The sequence below is a fragment of the Colias philodice genome, chromosome 16 (genome assembly GCF_061535455.1).
Source record: "Colias philodice isolate Cphi_HAF_F1 chromosome 16, ilColPhil1 Martin Lab GWU primary, whole genome shotgun sequence".
Taxonomy (NCBI): domain Eukaryota; kingdom Metazoa; phylum Arthropoda; class Insecta; order Lepidoptera; family Pieridae; genus Colias; species Colias philodice.
This window is the reverse complement of record NC_143101.1, coordinates 7,463,483-7,488,580: the sequence shown is the minus strand read 5'-3', so window position 1 is coordinate 7,488,580 and position 25,098 is coordinate 7,463,483. Positions and strand designations below refer to the sequence as shown.

Below are 25,098 nucleotides of genomic sequence, written 5' to 3'. Positions count from 1 at the left end.
CTATTATATTCCTTGAAGTACGAGGATGGTTCTTATGTAGAGAAAACGTAAATATGTACCACGGGCGAAGCCGGGGCGGACCGCTAGTTATATTACTAATATTGTGTTGGCCTCGTAAACATAACGTTGGGAATAATTGTATAGAGCCTTTATGTCCTTGAAAAAAATTGAAACTTTTTAAAGGCAATCTGTTTATTTAAGTGATCTCGATTCCGAATTAAAGAAATGTAAAGCAGTTTACAATTATGTTAAGATTTCAATTTAAATCTTTGTCAAAACGACGATTACTTCAACATAGATAAAAGATAAAAGATCGCGGTTAGCGGTTATAAAATTAAAATTATCCAACATATTTATAAGCATCGATTAAATCTGAACAAGCTATTAAAAACAGTTTCTGTTTTTACAACCCAATACAAATCCCTTCGCCATAACTTTACATAAAGCTTAAACAAATATTAATTTACTAAAGCCTTGCATTTAAATTTTTGAAGCGCTTAATCCCTAAACTTTTGTTTACTGCGTAAAACCAACAAGACCTTTATAACAGTTAGGAGTTTTTCACTTTTTAAACTAAAGGGAAACCCGGCTTATTCATACTTAAACTGGCACTTTCATCAAGGAAATGGAGTTGGCAACTCGGACTGTTTAATAGTTTGCTAACCTCATTGAGTAAATATGATAAAATGATTACAACTTGACCAAGGATTCATTAAACAACCCTGTTTGTAAACTCAATATGTGGTTGACTAATGACCACAGCCATGAATTGTGATATCATATTCAGAACGATTATACGAAGTTATCTCCAGATATTTAGTGTACTTTAATTTTAATTAAGAGATTTGAATTTACCACAACACGGATGGTAAATTCATTAAAAAACTCTATCATTAGAATTAAAGTTTAAAATTATTGTAGTAAGTTTAGAAAACTACATAAGTAACTATGATCTACGCATTAGAGAAAAAAGTTTTTATAATTGTACCTAGAATTGAATTTGTTTGTTTGAACAAGCTTACTTTAGGAACCCAACGAATAGGTTTAAATTGTTGATTTTGGAGTGAATATTCCATTAGTCAAGAAAGCATAAAAGGGTAATGTTGTAGACATAGGAAAAATCCTTTTAAGCAGACAAAGTTGTGTGGGTCTGCTAGTATTTCACAAAAACATTAGTTTCACATAATTCGCCGACATATTGCAAGAACAAAACTTTTTGTTATTGTTCTGTTTTGTGGGAAAATAATATGAAACTTATTGAACGCAAGTAAAATCTATTATTACCGTTAGTGTGTCGACATCTTAACAATGGCGGTCGTTTTCGATAATGCAGAATACTAGTACACGATAAATAACTTTAGTGCCTCAATACAGTCATTTCCTTAGGTTTCAACTATTTACAATCAGACCTATTTCTAAACTAAGACTAAACAAGGTTATAAAGAGCCTTTTTGTATTACAACGTTTCCAGATTTTTATGAATGAATGATGTAAATGAACAACAAACCGACAAAGGTTATTCTTCTGTAACTATATGTTATATATAACTATATAAGCAGTTATTTTTAGCACTTAGCTCAATGGAATACCGTAACAATAGAAATAGAATATTATAATGTGTTATTTTTATTAAAAACCAACGAGAGGTCCAGCGTGAATGGATCATCTCTACATTCATTTATTTGTATTTTGAATCAGCATACAAATTGTGATAAGAAACATTTTTGTTTTACATTTTTGCACAATGATACCTAATTGTTTTTTTTTTTACTTATAAAATTCTAAATAATATAAGTTCTTATTTGAAAACTCTGTAAAAAGAACCATTTTTATCCTGTTGCATAATTTGGGTGAAATGGAAAATGACTACAGCTATTTCTCACGACCGTTACAAATTCTTTCTACGTGACCTCTTTTTATTATTATAGAGAAAATTATGCAATAAATTTCAGGTTCATTTTTTTTAACTCATACCATGTCATTGAAATTACATTTTAAAATATGAAGAATTCCTGTTAAAAACCTTGTTTCTCGATTAATTAGCTGTAATAAAGGTCCTTTCTGCATTAAGCTTGGACTATATTAATACGAAAAGCATGAAAATAATGCCTTGATACAAAATTTGACCTGTATTTTGTCATAACCCAACAATAATCATTTAAAACGGAAGCAGCAAAATCACTGCATCGATTGATAATTTCCTAGAAACAAATTCATGTTATACAAAGATTTATTGATAGTTGAAACAGAACGAAAATGCCGTTTCAACTAATTTTATAACATGATTTAAAACTGATGATCATACAAAACTACATTTAGTAATTAAGCTAGTCTTTTAATTAAACAGCTAATAAACACGACGTATGTTTATTCTGGATCTTTAATTTCTACATCCTGTATCTAGATGAACTCCAAAACAATAAATTCCGAATGATTAACCTACTTTAATAAGCATATATTCCTAGAACACGTGCGTTCCACACTGCAGGTGCAACAACCCGCCTCATTGTTCTCGAAATAATAAACTGACACAAGCTGTCAGTATGTTCTTCTGGAACACCCGCTACTTACATTTTGCACTTTGCATTATTCAACTCCACTGCATTGCGAAACTGCATTTCAATCCTGCTTCAAATGTTTTTTATTTCGCAAACGTGACTGTAATTCAGCCATTCAATGTACGAATTTGTACGTACAGCGATTTCAGTGGAGAACCTATAATTTTTATTTTTTATGTTGATTTCATGCAGTTTTATTTATCAAACATTAATTTGAACGAAATATACCGGAAAAATATTGATTGTTAATACTGGAACACTGGATTGCTAACACTATTATTCGACACATACGATGTTAAAAGCCTGGCATAATTTTTCTTATTCAGCGTGCTTCTTATTCGTGTATGTGTGTATGAAGAGATTATTATCCGTTACATACGTTAAGTGAAGAAAATAATTAACATGCACCAAGGCAGGTCGTAACATCACGGGTCTTTATGCTTCAAGGGAAATAATAATATGCTCACAATGCCTAGGAAAGTTATATTAAATAAACATGAAAATTTAACATCAATATAGCTTTATAAACGACAAACGACAATTCCATAAAAATACGCACTCCAATCAATAAATATTTACTTTACGTAATATATTATGCTATGCTATTTAATCATAATAATCTATAGCAATTCCATGACTCATTGAGTCCTTCAGTTATCGAACGACCTCTTGAACAAATCCCAGATACTAATTACACAGTGTTAATTAGACAAATATATTCGTTCACTCGCTGTCATTAAGGCCGAAAACATCGCTAATGTAATCAACTTCACCCGACCAAATAGCCCGTTTATTAAAAACGAACCAATAAACCATCAATACACTCATCTTGTTTGTTTTTCATATTCGATTACGCGAAGCTTATCGAGAATTGTGAAATATTACCTACCCCAGCCATGAAAATGAATTTATTGTACTACTATTTCACATGTGTGTTTGTTTTTAAACGAGCGGTATGCGTTTAGAAATTGAAGATGTGTATAGTGGATTTAATTTGTTTTGTTAACTAATATTTTTTACAGGTTTTTGGTGATACAAATTTCCTCGAAGTAGATAATATCTACCAGAATATGAACTTAATCATGTGATCAAGTTCGTGGTCTCGTCAATTTATTTTCTTTTAAATTAAATATTATTTTCTTATTCCCTTTTAGAAATATCCGTCTAGCGAAAATTTGGTTTGGATATATAGGCTTGTAAACACTAACAGGAAACTAACCAGCCTCCATTATCCCAAATTCCTTGCAATTATTATAGATTTATGAAGACATTACCAGACGTCAGGGCCGAAGCCATTAGTTCATAGACAATAGCTATCGTTAGAGTGAAGGCAACAAATGGACTATCATTATCCTCTTGGGTAGCATCAGCATAGAATGTAAGGGGTGAGACTCCGCTTTGATGTCATTTTATGTATGTCGCGTTTGAAATCACAGGCTTCATTAAAAGGGTCGTTACGGCGACATACTTTCAGATTGCGAGTGATTTTTAATCTGAGTCGGAACATCGCGTTCGATAAATTAATGAAATGTTCGTGTGCTGACATAAAAGTCGTTAGCGGGGAAGGATTTGCAAACAAATAGTACTCGATTCTAGGAGCAAAACTGCCTGATTTATAGTGACTTGCACATGCGTTCCCAGTTCCCATTTCAAAGCAGCACGCTTTTATTTTGACGATATTGGAAGGGAATGTGGCATTTTTGGTTGTCTGTTACAATTGTTACATTCGTCCTAACTGCAAGCTATTGTTTTACTTTTTGTCTATGAAAAATCATGATTTAGAATGATGCGGTTTAATGACTCGTTGTTATCCTCTATGTAAGGCTTCCCGTGTTTTAAACAGATGCTTTATAAAAAGCTTTAATATTTCCGTTTGCGTTGAAAAAAAATATTTTATGTAGATACCTACAAATTTATTGAAATAAAAAAATCTTGAAACAATTTGGATCTACAAGAAATGAAGATCATAACAGTGAGATAACTATTAGCCCTGAGTTGGAACGGGGCCATTGATATAAATTTTGCTTATAACCATAAAAAATGTACACAAATTATTTCAATGTAGGTAAAATCAATAATTGGAACGACGACATAATGCGGCAAAAACATGTAATAAAAACTAGCTATGATAATACTGCGTGCTACTTACGCCTTTGTATTACATAGATTCAAATTGATATAGTAACTTACGTAAAGTATATCTATTAATTCATAAATTCGCAAATATAGGAATAAGAAATAGCATATAGGTTTTAAATTATTAAAAAATGTTGCAAACAACTGCCAAGCCAAATCATAGACAAAGATATTCACTAAAGTTCCATGACGAAGTTCCAAGTTTTTTAAAAGCGATAAATTATTTCATAGAGCTCTTCCACTCCGACCTTCAAAGCAAAACTTACACCATAGTTGTTGATATCTTCGCTCCTTCGTGTCCCAGAACTTTCCAATGCATTCACTTGAGCTTAATTAAGTAGCTCCTTAAGTTTCCAGATACATGCATAAAGTTAGCTAAATTATGAGTTTTAGAACTGTGACTGCCATTTAACAATTATCTTACATTAAGCGTTAAGACATTAATAACAAAACTATTCGATTTCTGAAGAATATTCACGTTGGAAACGATTCTGCGTACTTATGGTATTATTTAGTTTTTACTAAGTTTACATAAGCAAGCCTTCAAAATACCGAACTGAGACCAATCCCGTGTTGCGTGTATTATAACCAATTTATATTCATACATGTTTTATAGGGAAAGCTTAGAATTAAAGACTAAATTTTAATAAAGTCCCTGGAGAATATGCTCGTGTTGGTTACATTAATTTAGATTTTTTATTACCTTTTCCTCCGTAAAACAACAAACATTTCATATGGTTTAATTGTTTGTTTAGGAAAAGTTGGAGCGCTTAATTCGTTTAATCATTAAAAAAACAAGAATTTATATGAAGCAGTTACTATATTTTGGAATCATTTTGTTGTATTTTTAACATGACTACATAAATTAGTGTGTAGCTTTCCAGTAGCAAAATGAAATTAGCAATCACTTCATCATTTCCGACATTATCTTTTAAATTAGCGTAGCCTAAAACAACACAAAAAAATAATAAAGTAACTTATTTTATCAATTTACCTTCAATTGACCTTTTACAACATACAAATGATTATAAAGTCGATGTATAATAATTAGCTGCTGAAAATACGAAATCTCACTACTTTAATTAATTGTTGCACTTGATATATTAAATTGTATTTTCCTTGTATGTCTATGATTAGTGTTAACAATTGTTGGCTATCCTTTGTAAAATAAATAAATAAATATCAACAAAGCTAAGTAGTGAAATATCATTCAAATATCTAAATAGTAACTTAGAGGTGTAATTCTCATAATTTGCATAATTTACGAAAAAATTTAAATCCTACATATGTACTACTGAAGCACTGTGAAGAGAAAGTTTTGGAAATAAAATAGAACAATTTGTATAATTAGTCAATTTATTCGGTTCTATAAATATATATAATGATTGAAATATTTTTTATATACATCATTGAAATTGTACGTGATGTTCTCCTGGTTAAGTTTTGATCCCAAGAAGTTTATACTAGTCTAGTTAGACTCTTGGATAACATTGTATGCCGCGAAAGTTAATGCTGTTGGATAATTTCCATTTTTCAGGTTTCCTCTCACTACGACGTTTTTCTGCTTAACTTCCGATTCCAAATGAATTTTGATTGTGTTGCTTCCTTGAATGACATTCTGGTATAAATAAGTTTGGGAACCATCAGTGTTTTCTTTTGATCGATTGAAAAAGTATTCAAAGAGTCTAAGATTAGTACCATCACCTAACGATTTTATTATTGACAATTCGTCCGGTCGAGGATGAGCACTTGCTGACCTAATAGAGTTTTCACTCAGTAACCCTGAAACAAAACATAACAGGAAGAATTTTATTATTGACCTCATAGCGAAGATAAGTGTTCTGTTTTAAATTCTGAAATTTAATTCAATATATTGAAAAGTAAAAGATATTTAGGTAATTCAGTTGTAACGATTATAAATAGCACTTCTAAAACGCACATTTTCTAAATTACACTACAGAATAGTTTTAAAGTTGGTCATCAATGTTAAAAAAATAAACTATCCACATTTAATATTTAAAAACTAACCTACTATAAAGCTACTCTATTAAATATTTTTCAAATTTTCAAGAAAAATGTAAATATTATCATTTTGAATTTGTATACTTACAATATGATGAGCCAACGGCCAGAACTAACATACATAAAAAAATAAAAATAAAAATATACCAGCCGAATTGATAACCTCCTCCTTTTGTTTGAAGTCGGTTAAAAGGGATTGTGGATTTAGCGAACATCTTGCTGTACGTGCTACTGCGGTAACGCGGAAGACCAAACTGTGAGGCAAATAAAGTCTCGCTGAACAGGAAAATCAACTTATTTTTCGGGATTTCTCGGTACCGAAATTGTTTACTGCCACGCCATTTTCGAAGGTCAATAGGAGGTATGACCGTCATTAAGATTGTGTTTTCTGGAACATTGGCAGCAAATGATTGGATTCTGTAGGTATTTTACATTCACGTGTACATAACACATGATAAGAGTTCATGTAACCCAATTAGAATTATCATTTTCTGGGAATTTACGAATGTGTTTGTATTATTAAACTAGCATTACGTGGGATATGACGTAGCTGCATTCTGGCGGAGACAGGGCTGTTACTATGTATCGATCTAAATCCTACTATTTTTAAGGTAATCGGGGGATGTTTCTAACTAGAAAAATTGTTATATTTATCGCATTATTTCTAATTTGTTGCAAATTTTTAAAATTTAAAACGGAAGCAGCAAAATGAATATACATTGATTGGTAATTTCCTAGAAACCAATTCATGTTATACGTGATTTATTGATAGTAGAAACAGAAAGAAAATGCAATTTCAAATACTATTATTAAAGTAATGATTTAAAACTGATGATCATAAAAAAACTACATTACTTTATTAGGTCGTTTAGTAAAGAAGCTAGCTTTTCCTCCGTAAAATTACAAACATTTCATTTGGTTTAATTGTTTCTTTTAGAAAAGTTAGAGCGCTTAGTTTAATCATTAAAAAAAACAAGAATTTATAGGAAGCATTTACTATGTTTTGGAATCATTTTGTTGTATTTTTAACATGACTACATAAATTAGCGTGTAGCTTTCCAGTAGCAAAATTAAATTACTTACAACACCTTTTACAACATACAAATGATTATAAAATCAATGTATAATAATTTGTTGCTCGTTATACGAAATCTCACTACTTTCTTACATTCATTTAACATATACAACTACTAAACTTCTCTGCATACCTTTGAGAGATTTTACATGAGAACAACAAGCGGCTGTAACATTAACAGCATTGCACAGAACGCTCCAGGGTAGGCCTAATTGTATAAAGTGGCTTATAGCCCACTAGTGTTGAGTGATGTAATTTAATAGCTTTCACATTTCATTTTGAGTGTTCGTACGCCGCTCGTTTAACTCATTTTGTAATGCTTTATATTTCAGCCAAATATAGCTATGGTTTGCGTATTATGCTCGGAATGGAAAATGGAAATAAACCTGCTGTAACAGCTGGTATCCCTTTATGAATATGATTCTATAATATTTTTAATACTTACTTTATCCATCTCAAATATCTAGTAGCCACTTCGTTGGAAATTAATGAAGACTAAATATAGGTATTTCCCTTCTTTTTTATATTTCTATTAGCGGTCCGCCCCAGCTTCGCCCGTGGTATATGTTTACGTTTTCTCTCCATAAGAACAATCCTCGTAGTTCAAGGAATATAATAAAAAAATAACTATCAAAATCGGTCTAGTCATTCACGCCTAATGCCGTGACCAAGGGAAATAGGGATTTATTTTTATATATAGAGATATAGTTATGTAGGTAATGAACTTGCATATAAGTGCTTTTTACTCCACTTTGTATTATAATTTTGTCTATGTAATGAATAAAATGCTGTATGTTTTCCTATGGAAAGCGGACGTCGCACGCTTTTCCCTTAAAAGTACTCCCGAATTATAATCCATTTTTTATCATATTTAGACAGGCCAAGGATCTGAGGGCATTAATTTTCATAATTTTGATTTACGCATAACCCAATTACATTGTAATCCGTGAGGGTGCGAATTTTAAAAATGCCATACAAAAAATATGTAACATTAATACAAAAAAAATACAACGACGATAATTCTATACATCAAATATGCAACCAACTTTTTTAAAAAATCTTTGAATTCACGTGCATTTTTTTTTTGTTTCTTTTTAGAACAATATTATTATGCTCTGCAGTTTTTAAAAGCTAGGTCTAAGAAATCTTTAATTAGTAATACATGTTTAACTTCAGAAAAGCTTTACTAATAGTTTTCACTTTAATTAGAAGAGAAAATCTGTTGCCACCTTGATTTTTATATTATGTAGACTGACATACGGACAAAAATTCTAAAAACAATATTCTTGACTTCGAATATTTTTGGTATCGATTGTAGATCACGCCCCAAGTATTATTTAAAAAAATAATAATTGGGGCGTGATCTACAATAAAAATATTCAATGTACAGTTTTGACTTTCATACGATTTCATTATAATATGTAGATATAGACTATTATTATATATTTTCATGCAAAATATTAAACACATTTAACTTTAGTAGTTAAATCTAAATTAGTATAATTTTGTTTCTCATTTCTATCACGCCAAATATTTCGCTCATATAATTCAAAACTCTCCAAACTGAAATCACAATCTATCTCATTAGTGAAATTCAATTCATTTCGTAACCGAAATTTGGCAAAAACTTAATTACAAATGAAAACGACCCTTCATTCCAAACTCGGTGTTGTTGCTTGTCATTATCCTTGAAGTTATATATTTTTTTAATCACTTAAAATTGTTTTACGTAAATATTTGTAATAATGTTTTGTTAGCAATATCGTTTAATTCAATTTACTACCTATACCTGAATGTTTCTTTTTAACCAGCAGACATTCTATCTAACTGTGAAGATTAATAATATTAAATAGCCGTTAAGATTTCTCATGCTTTTTTTGGCGCAAATTTCTTACATTTTTCGTTTATAAATTCCTTCTCCTGAGAATACCTAACGAACGCAATAAAAAAAATTACTGTCGAATCCGTTCCAATTCCAGTTCACGCGTGTCTCGGGTCATGATCAAGGTAATTATCGATTCATTTTATATAATAATATACAGAGTCCTCAATAACATAATTATGTTAGGCTGCGTTACCACCAGAGATGAACGCGGATAGGACCAATAGTATCGCTTCATTTACCTCGCCTCGATCAGCACAACTCTGGCGGAATGAGCCGTTTCCGCGATGCGTGGTGATAGGTTTTTGCGCATACATACAAACTAGAGATGTGTGCGAGGTATGTTTATTATGTAGTTCTAAATTTTTAAGCAATAAAAGATATTTCACAGCTTCGCAACGCATCCTCGCACCACGACACGTTTCACTCGCAAATCTCTGGTGGAAACGCAGCCTTCAGATTTTTTAATTAAATCGCCTATATATTGGAACGTTTTAACTGTCTCAAGATTTATAAATACATTAATGCGATTGTTTACTTTGTCCAACATAAACTTGGAAGAAAAAAGTTTGACCTATTTAATTGCCTCTGGAGGATGATTGCAAAGAAAAGAATTTGCAAACATCTCGACTTACTAACTTTTTATTGTTCTTAAACTAAACTAATTTTTAAGGTATTAACTATTGAAAATAGTTTTTTGTGTATAAAGATTTACAATGTCAGCATATATCTATATTTTTAAATGACTAGGCACTTGTATCATCTTTTCATTCATAAGAAAAATAAGCCCATGCTATGCGCTCATTATACAGATACCTATTGGTAAAAGTGAAACAGATTTTAAAATTTATCTAGTGTTCTAGTAAGTCTTTACAAACACAGACATAATAGAATTAAATTATAACATACTAGCTGTCCGCCCGCGGTTTCTCCCGCTTTTTCAAAGAAAAACCCGCATAGTTCCCGTTCCCGTAAGATTTCCGGGATAAAACCTATCCTATGTGTTAATCCAAGTTTCCCTCTATTTAAATGCAATTTTGTTCATTGTAATCGGTTCAGTAGTATTTGCGTGAAAGAATAACAAACATACACACACCTACAAATATATCCATCCTCATATAGACTTTCGCATCTTTAATATTAAGTAGGACACTGGACAGGATTTATAAAATTAATGTATTTAACACTGTATTTTAACTCTTACTTAAAATAATGTACGTATAGATGAATACTTTCCTGTATAATCTTGAAACATAGGGAATTAATGGTTTACAAAAGTACCAAATTTAGGATATCCTAGAGGTACTGAATAAAATACTCAAGTATCAATAAAATTATATGACTCGATATTTTTGTTGAACATTTATTGCCCAATAAAACGTGTTTATATGTAGGTAACTTTAATATAAATCTCTTTTTATTAGTATTTAAGAATACACGGTTCAGTACGAAAGAGTTAACGGGACTCCACGCAATACAATCATTAAACACGATTATTGTAAAACAACACAGTTTAAACAACGATAGGTAACATGAGCATATAATATTATCACTGATAATATCCTTCATAGATAATATTATAAATGCGAAAGTTTGTGAGGATGTGTGTGTGGGTATGTTTGTTACTCTTTCACGCAAATACTACTGAACCGATTACAATTAAATTTAGCACACATAGAAGGTAACTTGGATTAACACATAGGATAGTTTTTATCCCGGAAATCCCACGGGAACGGGAACTATGCGGGTTTTCCTTAGAAAATGCGGGCGAAATCAAGGGCGGAAAGCTAGTAAAAATATAAATATTATCAATTTCGTTTAGTTTGTATGGTTATGTGATAGACTGATATCTATCGCAGACAAAACGTAAAAAATATTTTTATCAATAAAAATCGTTAAATTTTTCGGTGATACATTCAAACCAATATTAATTAAATTTGGCCGTGAACCTAATGTTCTTAAAAATAATTCATTTTGATAACCTCATAGACATTGTAATTGAACTGGATGAAAAGGAAGAAAACCATTTAACATATTTATTTAAAGATAAGATGTAGTTTATTTCTGTAATTGACTAATAACACATTGGAACTGAAATACTGAAATATCAACATTTGAACATACATTTTAAGAATCACAACTAATACAATTTTAAGACGATCTTTTAATTTTAGATTCCAGCAGAACTTTCATAAAATTACCAGAGCCAACTCAATTTTGAGCTTATACCTCAAATCCCAAAGCTCAAAATTCAATGACGATACAACGTACATTTAGTAAGGCTACGTTTCTAAGTTATCTGATATCGGCTGTCGGTAACTGTAAAAGCGTTTTAACGATACGTCATTGCTGACCTTTGGCCTTTAGCCGTTTAGAACACATGAAAAATGACTGAATAACGAAGTACTGCTTATTACGTTTTTCAAGCAATTACCATAAAAGTATCGAGCCATGAAAAGAAGGGAAAAGTAATTTATTTAATAAAGTTTGATTAATTGCATATTAACACAAAAATAATTCATTTTGTTCTCATTAATAAAATACTGCCTTTTTAATTATGTACTTAAAATAAATATAAAATATTAATTTTCATTAATTAATATTTTATATTTATTTTAAGAACAGCCTCGTACACACCTTTGGGTAAACTATAGTTGAATAAATATTTGAGTTTAAGTTTCGGTCTCTATCTTTACGCAGTGATATTCCTTAAAGCCACCTGAGCTTACAGCTACACAGAATCAATACGACCCCTAAACTCAACCTAACAATATACTAGGACAGTTTGTGCATATTTAACACACCTTACCTGACCCTCTGTCAAATGTATTAAAAATCAGGATATAGATACACAAGAGGGTTGTTTTTATGCCAATTTTATTTCCATATCAACTGGTAATTCGATTTACGCAAAGTATGACGCAATGGCTTTGTATTTTACATAAAAGATCCTAAAATAATTTCTATTCTAGTGAATTTTCTACCTCAGGGATTAAGCTGACACCTGCTGAGAGCCCTTCATTCCCTGTCATATCGTAAGAGGACTCCTGTTGACTTATGATCTTGAAATTTGTCAGGAAGTAGGCTTTGTTAAAGTATGATTTAGTGATGATGAAGCCTAATTATTTGCTTTTACTTTGTAATAATTTTAACAAAATTGTTAGAAGAATGTTTTATAAAGATTATTCAGTATGTTATCTTTATCTTTTTGCAAATATGTTTTATTCGTATATCAAACAAAGACTTTTTTATATTAAAAAAAATAAAAAAAGCTCTTTAAAACTTTCTGAAGTATTGTAACACTAAAAATTGTCCTCGATTACTTTTCTTCCGCCTTTTTTACACCCACATTAAATATATATTTATTGTTTATTCACAATGTAGTTTGTTATAAACTTCTTGTTATATTCGCGTCCTAATATTACCTATTTGAGTAATAACCAAAAAAAATACTCTATCTCTTGCTTATACAAGATTCTTGTCAATCTCCAATAGTTCAAAACTTTGGTACAAAGTTCGTCAGTAATTTTCCTAATGTTCTCATTTCATCAGTAAATTTTGTTAAACTTACCTTTCAAACAATAATAAAAATTAATCGCTAAGATCGTTTATCAACTTTATTAATTTCCAAACATTTGAGTTACGAAGATAAACCCTTTGTTGAAAGAATAAACTGTTGTGGTTAATATTTTATTCGGTTTGATCTTCCGTCTATACATTGAAAAGGAAAGTTAAACGGAATATATTAAGACATGAAAAATTCAGGCTCTTTACATAAATATGTCAATTCCATCGCCAACTTTCAATGAAATATGAAACATAAAATGATATGGGAATACAATATTTTCCGGAGCTTTTCCTTTTGCGTATAGAAACATAGGGAAATGAAGAAACAAGGAAAACATTTTCATACTAGTTTAATGCAGTAGTCAAGACATTGGATGGTGAGGAAATAAAACGAAGGTTAGAAAATGAGTTGACACGACGAAGCAATCGTTTTTACTGCATAGACCATTATTTCAATTGAATGTTCGATCAATAATCATTACTATTAGCACACTATTACTTTGAACAATAAATTGCGCTTTATAATATGTCAGACTTATTATTTACTTTCATATTGGAATGCCGTATCACATATATAAGCTAAACAAACATGCTATAAGATTTATCTAGATATATTTGCAAACATATCATTCTGCTTCTGCATGCTATTCGCAATGGATCCAAAACAAATAAAGACCGACTTATCAAAGACAACATATAATTTCTACGTCATATATTCTTCTGCGCGACTGCTCTAAATTAAACGAAAACTGGCGTCTGACGAAAACTTTAATAATGTAAGATTTAATCTAAAATTCAGTTTTAAACTAAAAACAAAATCTATTTCACGATACTTTATTACTGTTTATTCGAGAAAATATATTTTTCGTACATTATGACGTGTATAGAGCAATATTTTTTTTTTTTTTAAAAGGCACCCGTCATCACAGGGTGTTCGCGCCACCTCTGGATTATAGTCCAGAGACATTTTTTGCTTTTTATTTATTTTTTTTGTATGGATAATATTAAATTACAATTAAAAAATACAATATAACATACTACTTTAAAACAAGATAAAAAATACTGGATTAAATTACAAATAAAATGACTAAAATATTATACAATAATTGCTAAAAATGCTGTAAAATTAAAATTATTATAAAAATTCGGTAAAAACACGGCACAAAAACACTCAACTTAATCCTATATCACAGTAAAGAGCTAACTAATATCACACACTATTCCTTTGGTTAACTACGACTACAATATTTCTACAATATTGTAGGAACGCATCCCTACACTTGTCCCCCAGGGCAGAAGGCAGATTCTCACCCGTCATCGCCATGCCCAATTTTTGTTCAATAGCATATCTATTGCTTGCAAAAATTGGGCACTCGAGTAACAGGTGAGGAACCGTCTCCTCAACTCCAGGCTGACATAGACACGACGGATTATCCTTCAGCTTGAATCTGTTCAAGTAGAAGGCGAATCCGCCGTGACCAGTCAGTACTTGTGTGGTGTGGTGTGTGATGTTTATTTTCCCGACTACCTTGTATGCAGCAGCAGCGCTTGGGAAAAAGAGCTTCGTGACTCCGGCCGTTCCTCCTACATCGTATCTCCTATCCCATTCGCTGATCGTATCCTGTCTCAAAATACGCTTGACGAATGATATAGAGCAATATTAGACGTTGTATAAAGTATAGATTTTTTAGCAGTTTACTGACTTGTAAAAAACTTATTGATTAAACTAATTATTGACTTATAATTGCCAGTCTCAATCAATCTTAACAATTATCTTTGTAAAACTCTAAGTTCTTATGGCGAACTTAACCATTCACGGCAAAAATTTACCATCGTGTACCTACTCAAATTCTCCCCTCCCAAAACGTCATTTCGATATACGAATGAACGGATAAATGTAAATAACACGTCCATTTTATACTACTATTTTTTACACCTTAGATTATTATAAATAAATCTTTCAAATAGTTTCACGTCGATTACTCTACCAATGCCGTAGAAACTATAAAGTTCAAAGGAAACGGAACTGTCTTTTTTCAAAAGTAAATTTTTTAAATAGTAGATTAATTTTTCAAGACATTTAATTTCCTAAAGAAATATAGTTAAAAATATATATAATAACACGTAGTAAAAAAGTCCTGAAGTTCGTACTATTAATAGAAATTTAAATAAAATTAATAAGGACTTATTAAGCTCATAACTTAGTTTATGTGTCATGTTTCGCACAATCGTTGCCGGATACAAATATATAAGTAATGTAAAATTCAAATATAATTTATCTAACGATAACACAAATAAAAACGTAGAACTAAACTTGTTTGTTACTTTTAAATTCACATTATCTTCTTTACCTTGAACTCTGTGCTATAACGATAAGTAGACTTGACAGTGGCATGAATTATTAAATATAGAAAAATAAATAGAATAAAATTAGGTCCCGCTAACATGTGATCTAAAAATACATTTCTATAAATACTTAAATAAGAAGTGACATACCTATTAGTCCTTACGTGAAAAGCTTTATCACTTAACCGGGCCTACATCGTAGGTCAGGATTCCATTTCCATCACTATCACTGCACCATAAAGTTAACATAAGTCATGAGTGTCCGTGAATCGATGTTCGCCGCGCAACAGTACGTTCGCTTGAACGGTGGGTGGTGTGGAGACGGTCCAGCTCGGCGCGCGCAGAGGACGCGAGCGGATGGCGCGGGGCGCGAGGCGGACTGCCCGGGTTCCCGCCTCAACCCTGGTTTGCCAGCTGCGGGGCGGAAATGTCCCGGCCGCGAAAAGCTTTGATGGTGTCTGCGCGGTAAGCGGGACGCTTCAATCACGCTTATTTAACTAAAAAAGCGCCTATAGCACCACACAAGAGATAGAAAGAAGTAAAACTAGGTAATACGAAGAAGAGATAGAAGTTAAACTGGGCAAAACGAAGAAGAGGCACAAGTAAAAATATAGAGCAGTTTTTCTCTTTCTCTTGCTACGAAATCTGGCAATACGTAGTAGTTGCTTATACGATTCGATTCGATCGAAAAGAGTCTACATAATTTATAGATTTGTGTTATTTTATACTTTTATAAGAAAAATAAGGATACCACGGATAAACTAATATCCTAATAATTACGACCGGATATTTCAAAACCAACTGTTCCTATAACATTTCAGATAACATCACTTCACTCATCTAGACTTCGATTCATCCCAGCTTCCTATTACGTCATTCAGACAGTGGGAGTTCCAGAGTCCTGGCAACCCCACGTAGGCCGCCGCCGCCTCTCATTGCCCTAAATTCGCTCCAGAGCCGGCACAATAATTGTAGCTGCAGCCACGGCGGCCGTTCTCTATCGACCCGCATACCTTTCGTGAAAGTAAAAACTTATTCGATCGAGTACAATGCGGTACGCCACTAACGCGATCCCAATCCTCTAGGTCACAAAATAGCTTAAAGTTATCGATTATTTTTAAGTTATTTTAGAAATAACCGCCGCTCAATGGATTCGTGGTTATATTTGTTGCACCATACTTTGATAATGATTTTAATTTGGAAAAATGTATTTTGAGTGAGTCAACTTAAAAAATATTTATTTATTTAAAATTATATGTGCTACACTTAATCCTAAATCTATATCACAAATTCTACGAATCTTTCGTCTTTTCTGAAAATAATGTTGTTTTTCTTAAACCAAGGAACAAGTATTGATAATAAATAAAGGTCCCTTTTTTGCTAATTTATCCATCAACGTAGAACATCCAATATATAATTGTTAAAGTTGACAAGTTAATTCTACGTAATGCTACGTGACTACGCCGACTGTCTACGGCGTGCTACGCATATACGATTTGTCTATGTTTGCTATTTACGAAATATTTACCGGAATTATCACGTTTGTTTTGAATTTTTGTTTGTTTTATCAATGTAAATTAATAAATATTTTAATTTTGTAACTGCCTTCTTAAATTAAGCATAAATTAATAATGTTGTTTCGAATATCCTGAACGGTTGTCCCATACAAAATTTTTTTTTCAAGACAATATTAATAGTTTTATACAGTGTGCATATGCACACCTTCCATTCCTATTACTTTTTTTTCAAATAAATATAGCACAACGTCTATTATAAATGCCATATTTTTATTTACTTTTGGTCTCCTGTACACTCAAACGTATGTACATTCAAATAACATATATCTAACCAGTTCCTCCGAAGTATTACAATGGATTTACGAAGGATACTGTTCAAATCATTTGAACGTGCTTTGTCGTCAATAAAGCTTGGCTATGGACGCGACCCTTCTACCCACTGCGGTCCAATCGGTATGACGTGTTATGATCGCGTGTCAGGCCTCTGCGTGTCGCCATGTTTGTGATTCCGAAAAAACTTATTAAAAACCCCACAAGTAATATTCGTTGCTCGGACATTCAATATTGGTGAACTTAGCTTTTTGTTTTATACACGACGATTTATATTAGGTTACTGTGTGATCTTTGTACGTTTTAATGTTATTGGAGAGTTGGTGAATAAAAAAACAGAAATCATTCAATTGCAAATCTAATTACATCATTATATTTATCACGTACTCATAGAGAGAACTATTACTTTAATGGAGTTACTTGTTAAGCAAATAATACCATAGAAATTTATATCTTTTTAACGGATTTTAACACGAACTATACATACATAATAGACTACAAGCCCGCATATGAAAAAAATATGGGTCAAATGAACCACCACGGGACATATCTAGTACGAAAGAAGAGCAAAAAATAATAAGATTCATCACTATGCCGTCACTTGTAAGCTGTCCAACTGAGTGCAGATGAGAATTGAAAAGTACAGGTAGACTCGGTAAATTTTGGTCATATATTTTTGTACGGCATTCTTAACCATCGATAGATCCATTAAAAATAATAAGAAACCGCTCAGTGCCGTACAAAAATGTTGGTCCACCAAGTCGGAATTTTTATTTAATTTCCGAGAGTTACCGGGGGTAAATTTGGTAATTTGACCATGTACGGCATCTGTGTCATACTATTGCTATACTGCTTTTAATCCATTATTCCGCAACGCCGTACAAAAATCATGGGGACAAGGGGAAAAAATCGAGAGTTGTAATCCCCTCTCTTTCCCCACTCCAGGGGGTCATTTGACACAACACGAAATAAATTTATTTTTAAAGTATTTTATGCATAGATAATATTTTTTCATGTGCCGTACATTTTCGTTGGTTCAAAGGGGAAAAATCTGAAAAAGAAAAAATCCATATAACGAAATGTTTGCTTTATATTTTGATAATAAAATATAAATATACATTAATATTGAAGCTCGAGGTGGTTAATTATCACCTTGGAAAGTCGGAGTCAGGTGGAATGGACTCCGTTAAATTGATGAACTAATAAAAAAGCTATGAACGAAAAGATGTGAATTATATGCAATCAGTCCATGAATACAGGTAAAGTCACAAGCAAATGCTAGTAATATATACATATTCAAAATGTACAAGTAAAGCGCTTTCAAATGATACCAAACACTGCATATTTATCTTAACTTTATTTTTTTACTCTGTATGTTTTGTCCGCTAGAGGGCGCCACATTAGATTTTGTGAAACCCCATATAGCCTTTAGCTAGCTGGTCGTTGGTTATCCAGTGAACAATTCAGACGCCTCTAATGATATGTCATTTGTCGAATTCTGATAAGTAGTTTAGAAGTTACGAGGGAATAGATGAACATACATACATGACCTGTAAACAACCATAACCCTCCTTTTGCTTTGCCGTAGTTGGGTAAAAATATGTTAATGCCGTACTGTATCAAATGGCCATAAAGCACTCTTAAAATTGTAGCTTTCGTCGCTTTCATCAGCCTAAAAGATGTGGTCTGCACAAAAATGTACGGCATCGTTTTTTCCTAATTTATCTATGTTAATACTATTTAAAACAACGGATAAAGTGTAGAAAACTATTATATTTCATTAATCTACGATTACGACGACAAAATTTCTGGTTTTGCATTTCTCTATAACTTTTTTTAGAACGGTTTCTTTTGAACGGCAATACTATACAACAATTGAATTTTACAATATCATGTTAAAAAAAAAGTTCCCGTACAGGGTCAAATGACCTTACAGCTCTTTATATCAAGAATTCGATGAAATTAAGATGATTATTGGTATACATTTAAAAGAACAATTATTTTTTGACGGCATTGCTTTAAATAGTACTTTTGAGTGCTAGATAATGTTTTGGAACCGAAGCCGTACTTAGTCAAATGACCCCCTGGAGTGGGGAAAGAGAGGGGATTGCATTTCTCGATTTCTTCCCCTTGTCCCCATGATTTTTGTACGGCGTTGCGGAATAATGGATTAAAAGCAGTATAGCAATAGTATGACACAGATGCCGTACATGGTCAAATGACCAAATTTACCCCCGGTAACTCTCGGAAATTAAATAAAAATTCCGACTTGGTGGACCACCATTTTTGTACGGCACTGAGCGGTCCCTTATTATTTTAATGGATCTATCGATGGTTAAGAATGCCGTACAAAAATATATGACCAAAATTTACCGAGTCTACCTGTACTTTTCAATTCTCATCTGCACTCAGTTGGACAGCTTACAAGTGACGGCATAGTGATGAATCTTATTATTTTTTGCTCTGCTATCGTTCTAGATATGTCCCCTGGTGGTTCATTTGACCCATATTTTTGTCCTATGCGGGCTTGTAGTCTATAATAATTATACTTTTGATGTTGCGAACAATTTACAGTAAACATGTTACATGGTAAAAGATAAACTGGACACAGTAATGAATTCACCCACATACAATTAAGAACACAAAATAATGTTGCTCGTCCAAACAATAATAATTCAGCTGCTTACTTTTACATTATTCTTTTTTTATATATTATAACAGTTTGTAAAAGTACAAGCACCCGGCACCGCGCGACTGAAATTTTGAGTTCAATTGGTTTTGATTTGATAAAACAACCACCACAAAAATAGTTATCCAATTTGATGCACCCGTACGAAAGTTAGGCGAGGATGTTTGATGATTATTTTTTTATTTAGATAAGGAAAAATATGTTTTATGTACTACTTATTTACTATTGTCCGGAGATGTGTGCGTACATAAATATTCTAATGTTGCCTTATATTCGAAACTTGTTTCTAAAATAGACGAGCTGTTAACATATTAGTGCCGCTTGGGTCTTTGTAATATATTCATGAATCGTTCATGATATATGAGTGAACTTAATACAATTTCCACGCTGCTGCCACTTCGTTAACGATAATAATTGTGAAAAATGTAGTTGCATTGTCCAACATGTAAATTAATGTCTGTTCACTTTTTTCTCTATATTGTATTATTTTATTTATTGATCAAGTATGGGAATGTACCTATTTGTAAAAAATGTAATACGTAACAATCATGGTGTAGGAACTAAGGCTTTCTAAGTAGAAGGGTATCAATTTGTTTGTATATTTGTTGTTATGTTTATAAGGACATGATTTGTGTTTATTTTTTAAATTAAAGAGCAAAGTTTCTTAAAACTGTACACTAAAAGTGAATACTGTCAAGTGCAATACCGATAATTTTAACGTCTTTTTAAAACTAAGAAAAAATGTCGAGTATATTGCATCAAAAAAGCTTTTCTTAGGTTCAATAAAAAGCATTTCCTTGTCTTTCGTCGATTTATAAAATTTATAAAAGCAAAGTAAACAGCACTCTAATTGCGCTGATTTTTTCTACGGCGAAAAACGTTTGTGAAGCTTGGAATAATGTGCTCTACGTGAGAACCCATTTTTCCAATGGAATATAAATAAATTTTCAATAAAATCATTTCTAGTAAAAAATGTATGCAGTTTTTCTTATATTAACTGTTCATTTTGTACGATACCTTGACAAGATTTATGTACATCTATACCTTTTGACACACCTAATTATATCAAAAACTCTTTCGCATTCATTTGACTACATTACATTATTTTAGGCAATGTTGTATATAAATAATACGTTTTATTGTTAAGTCCACTTATGTCATATACTTAAAAAAAACATTAAAACATAATAATCTTACGTTATACCTATATATTTAAAGTTTCACCATCCTTTTAACCCATTGAAATCCCCTAACGACTCTGCGTCTACAACGTACAGATTTTAAAATTGCCTATACCCATTACAAAAACGATCAACATTGCAAAAATTCTGCATAAAATTGATATATGGCATAACAGTGTACTCGACTTCTAAACAAGCTTTGTTTTGTATTGTTGTGATCGGAAACTGCTTGAATATGAAGTGCTCTTTCCATCTCGAGCCTATCGCACTATTGTATTTTAAAGTTTTATTTTGTTAAAGAAGAAAAAAGAAAGCCTTCATGTTTTTTTCTTGGTGCGAGCAATTACGTGAGTACCAATTAAACAATACATTTTTTTTTATGTCCTTAGCATTTTGAGAGAAAATTTTCATAAAATAAAAAAATTGTAGTCTGTAAGTATTAAAAAAAACTGGTAATTGAATTAACTATTAACACCACACAATAAACGGTACTTGTTTAATGTTTACCTATCTGTCAATTTTTAGATTATCTTCAAATCTTTGTTCAAAGGTTAATGAAAACCCTATTGGCATTTGACTTCAAATAATTTTCTACCTGTGGTCGATCAACGTTCAAACTCTGGAAAGTCCAGTAACACGATTCCGCCTACAAAGCAATCGGTAGAAAGTTAGGGATCTATGATAATGAGCTAACCGTCTGAAGTCGAGCCAACTTGTTTGTGGATCTGCCAAACTCTGACTCTGGCGTAAAATAGTTTATTGGATTATATCATAGTGTAGAGACAGTTCAGTATCAGCGTATGTTATTTGAGAATAATTTAACCTTATTTATCCTCCTGTCATGGTTTGAATAAGAGAGTATAAATGTCTATTGATAATATTATGTTATGATGACATGCATCTCTTCTTTACAATTTTAAGTAACACGAGTAAACTAACTAACCTAACCTAATAATTATTATCTAAACCTTAAGTCCTTATATTCATTATTGTTGGTTATATAATCCCTTTTCAAGAACCGTACTTTTAACAACATTAAAAATATTTCATAAATTCGAATTGGTTCTCTCAATACATAAGCACAAATTTATGAAAAGAAACAAATAAATTTAAATTAGTTATGCTTTATTTGCGATTAAATTAAGGTTACTATAATATAAATAACATAATAAATTAAAACTAGGACATTATAATCTAAGGATTGGGAGCGACAAACACGAACACGGGCGTGAATTTCGGGTCCCAAGATCCATCATTCACGGATTTTGGGGAAAAGTCGCCACTCTTGTGCGTTTCTGAGATCTTTGCGAAAATGTCTTTGAATTTCTTCTCAGTGTCGCTAGCAAGCCCAGCATCCACATCTTCTATCGAAGACCCGCTGGGGACCACTTGCTTGCCAGTTGTGTACGGAGTAGATTTTCCATACTGAAGATCCATGTAATCATTGAGGATACCTTCCAGAACTTTCTTCACGCTTGACACGTTACAGTTATCTTCGATACCCTTCGACAGCTCATTGATGGTCACAGTTGGGACGGACATGATTAGTTATCTGGAGCAATAAAATAATTCGCTTATAAAAACAATTGCATGTTATAAAGATGTGCAGTAATGTCGTAGATATACCTACGTAGTGCAAGTAATTCTAGAATGTACATGCTAATCGCAGCAAGCAAAAAATTGTTGTTAATAAGGCCTTCTAATAAAAAATAAATCTATTAAAATTCATGAATGCAATGTTAACAATAATTTCTGAACATTGAATTTATTTTCGATATCGGTTTTAAATTTATATGCTCGTAATAGAACTACATATTACCTAATATTGAATGTATGTTTTAATCAACATTATACACTATTACATCTATCTAAGATGTATCTATAAATGCAGATAAAGTAAATATGTAGTACAAAATTGCGATATGTTATCTATTATTAGAAACTAGATTTCCGCCCGCGACTTCGCCCGCGGTTTCAAAGGAAAACCCGCATAGTTTCCGTTCCCGTGGGATTTCCGGGATGAAACCTATCCTATGTGTTAATCCAAATCACCCTCTATATGTATGCTAAATTTCATTGTAATCGGTTCAGTAGTATTTGCGTGAAAGAGTAACAAACACACACACACACACACACACATCCTCACAAACTTTCTCATTTATAATATTAGTAGGATAGGATTTGTAATGTTTAATCATAATCACAATGTATATTTTCCTATAGAGCGACTTTTACGTAGAGTTTTGAATGCATCAAAATAAAAAGGGGAATAAAACGAAAACTATATATACCTATTATGACAATTCAAGAATATGAACTAGTGAATAGATAATAGGCAGGTACTATTATTTTAGTGTTATATTGTAAGACAGTGGTAAGACTACACAGTTAGTTAAATTCTGTGTTTTAGCGTGTCTAAGACGATTCTAATTAAACTTTGTTAGTCCAAAGTTATATTAAACTAGCTGATTCTTGTGTCTTCGTACGCGTTGATTATGTTTCCTAGCTAATAATCTACCTATTACATAGAACTTTATCTAGTTCGATTACATGTACATACTTTTATATTGTTGTAAAGAAGAATTTTACTTAAAAAAATGTTATACAAATAATAAGGAAAAGTAACGTTATATTAATTTGTAATATACAAAATTTATAAAATAGAAATGAACAACCTTCGGTACGGTATGATTTCAATAAATTATGTTGGTACCTACCTCATAGGTGGAAGGATGAATATTTTATATACTGGTTGATAAACAAAAAATATAAAAATATGGAAAATAGCCAAAAATACATCCGTATAAAAATGACCGATAGGAGATAACAAACGTTTAATCGTTGAAAGTCAAACATTCTCCGCCGTATGAAATTGATATCAGTATTAATCGACTCATCAATAATATTTATCGAAGTATTTTATATTAATATTATGTATTCATGAATGTTCGTACAAATGGATAGCTTATATTTTATTGCATTGGCAATAAAATTGTTTTCCGTACAGATAAACAAAGTACAATTTCAATATTACATATATACATACATTTATTACATATACACACGGAACGTATGAACAACCATTTATGATTTTCAGGCTCGGGCTACAAGTTAAGTCAACGTGTTTTTTTTTGAAGAAAGGAAAACGAGCAGATGCAATGCCCGATCTTCATGGCAAAGTGCGTTATGCCTATAGACGTGCATAACTTAGTTATGGGTGTTACCTACCATGAAAGCTAACTGTATATAATAATATATAAAAATACTTACGTTTATTGCTGTATGCTTCTCTACAACAGTTCAAAGTGTACTGAAATAACGTCACATCGAATCGTTCTTATAAATCACGGCGAATCTGAACCCTCGAGATATCGAAGGGTGTGACACGTCCGTCAATCTGATAACGGTCAATTATCAACCGGTATCGAATTTTGCGGTTTTTCGCGTATTTTATTTCGTAATATTTGCCCTAAAAAGTTTATTTTACTGTTTACTTTGTGATAATGAACGATAAAAACCAATTTTCACGTGAACGTGGGTGACACACGGTTTTTGGTGCAAATATTTTAACTGTGAATTCAATATCGCTAAGATAAATTATCCAGACATATAGGGAACTAAAAGTTCCACTCAAACTTCAGACTATAGTTTATCAGCACACAAAATTTCAGCGCAATCGATTAAGTACATGAGTAGTTTTTGCTTCATAAACTTTATTTAGAGATCATTCCATAACATATATATCATTTATTTTTAATTTGCATTAATAAAGCCAGGTTGGGCATGAGAAGAAAT

At 31.8% G+C, this 25,098-nt stretch overlaps 1 protein-coding gene and 1 long non-coding RNA gene across 2 annotated transcripts in view; one reads left to right on the top strand and one right to left on the bottom strand.

Annotated features, from left to right (window-relative positions):
• Window positions 1-25,098, top strand: part of LOC149481782 (uncharacterized) — a 270,870-nt gene that overhangs the window by 194,925 nt on the left and 50,847 nt on the right. The gene's annotated exons all lie outside the window — the stretch shown is intronic.
• Window positions 22,412-22,887, bottom strand: LOC149481791 (uncharacterized). The gene has a single exon (XM_089705195.1). The coding sequence runs from the start codon at window positions 22,843-22,845 to the stop codon at window positions 22,498-22,500; it is 348 nt and encodes a 115-aa protein (XP_089561321.1). The 5' UTR covers window positions 22,846-22,887; the 3' UTR covers window positions 22,412-22,497.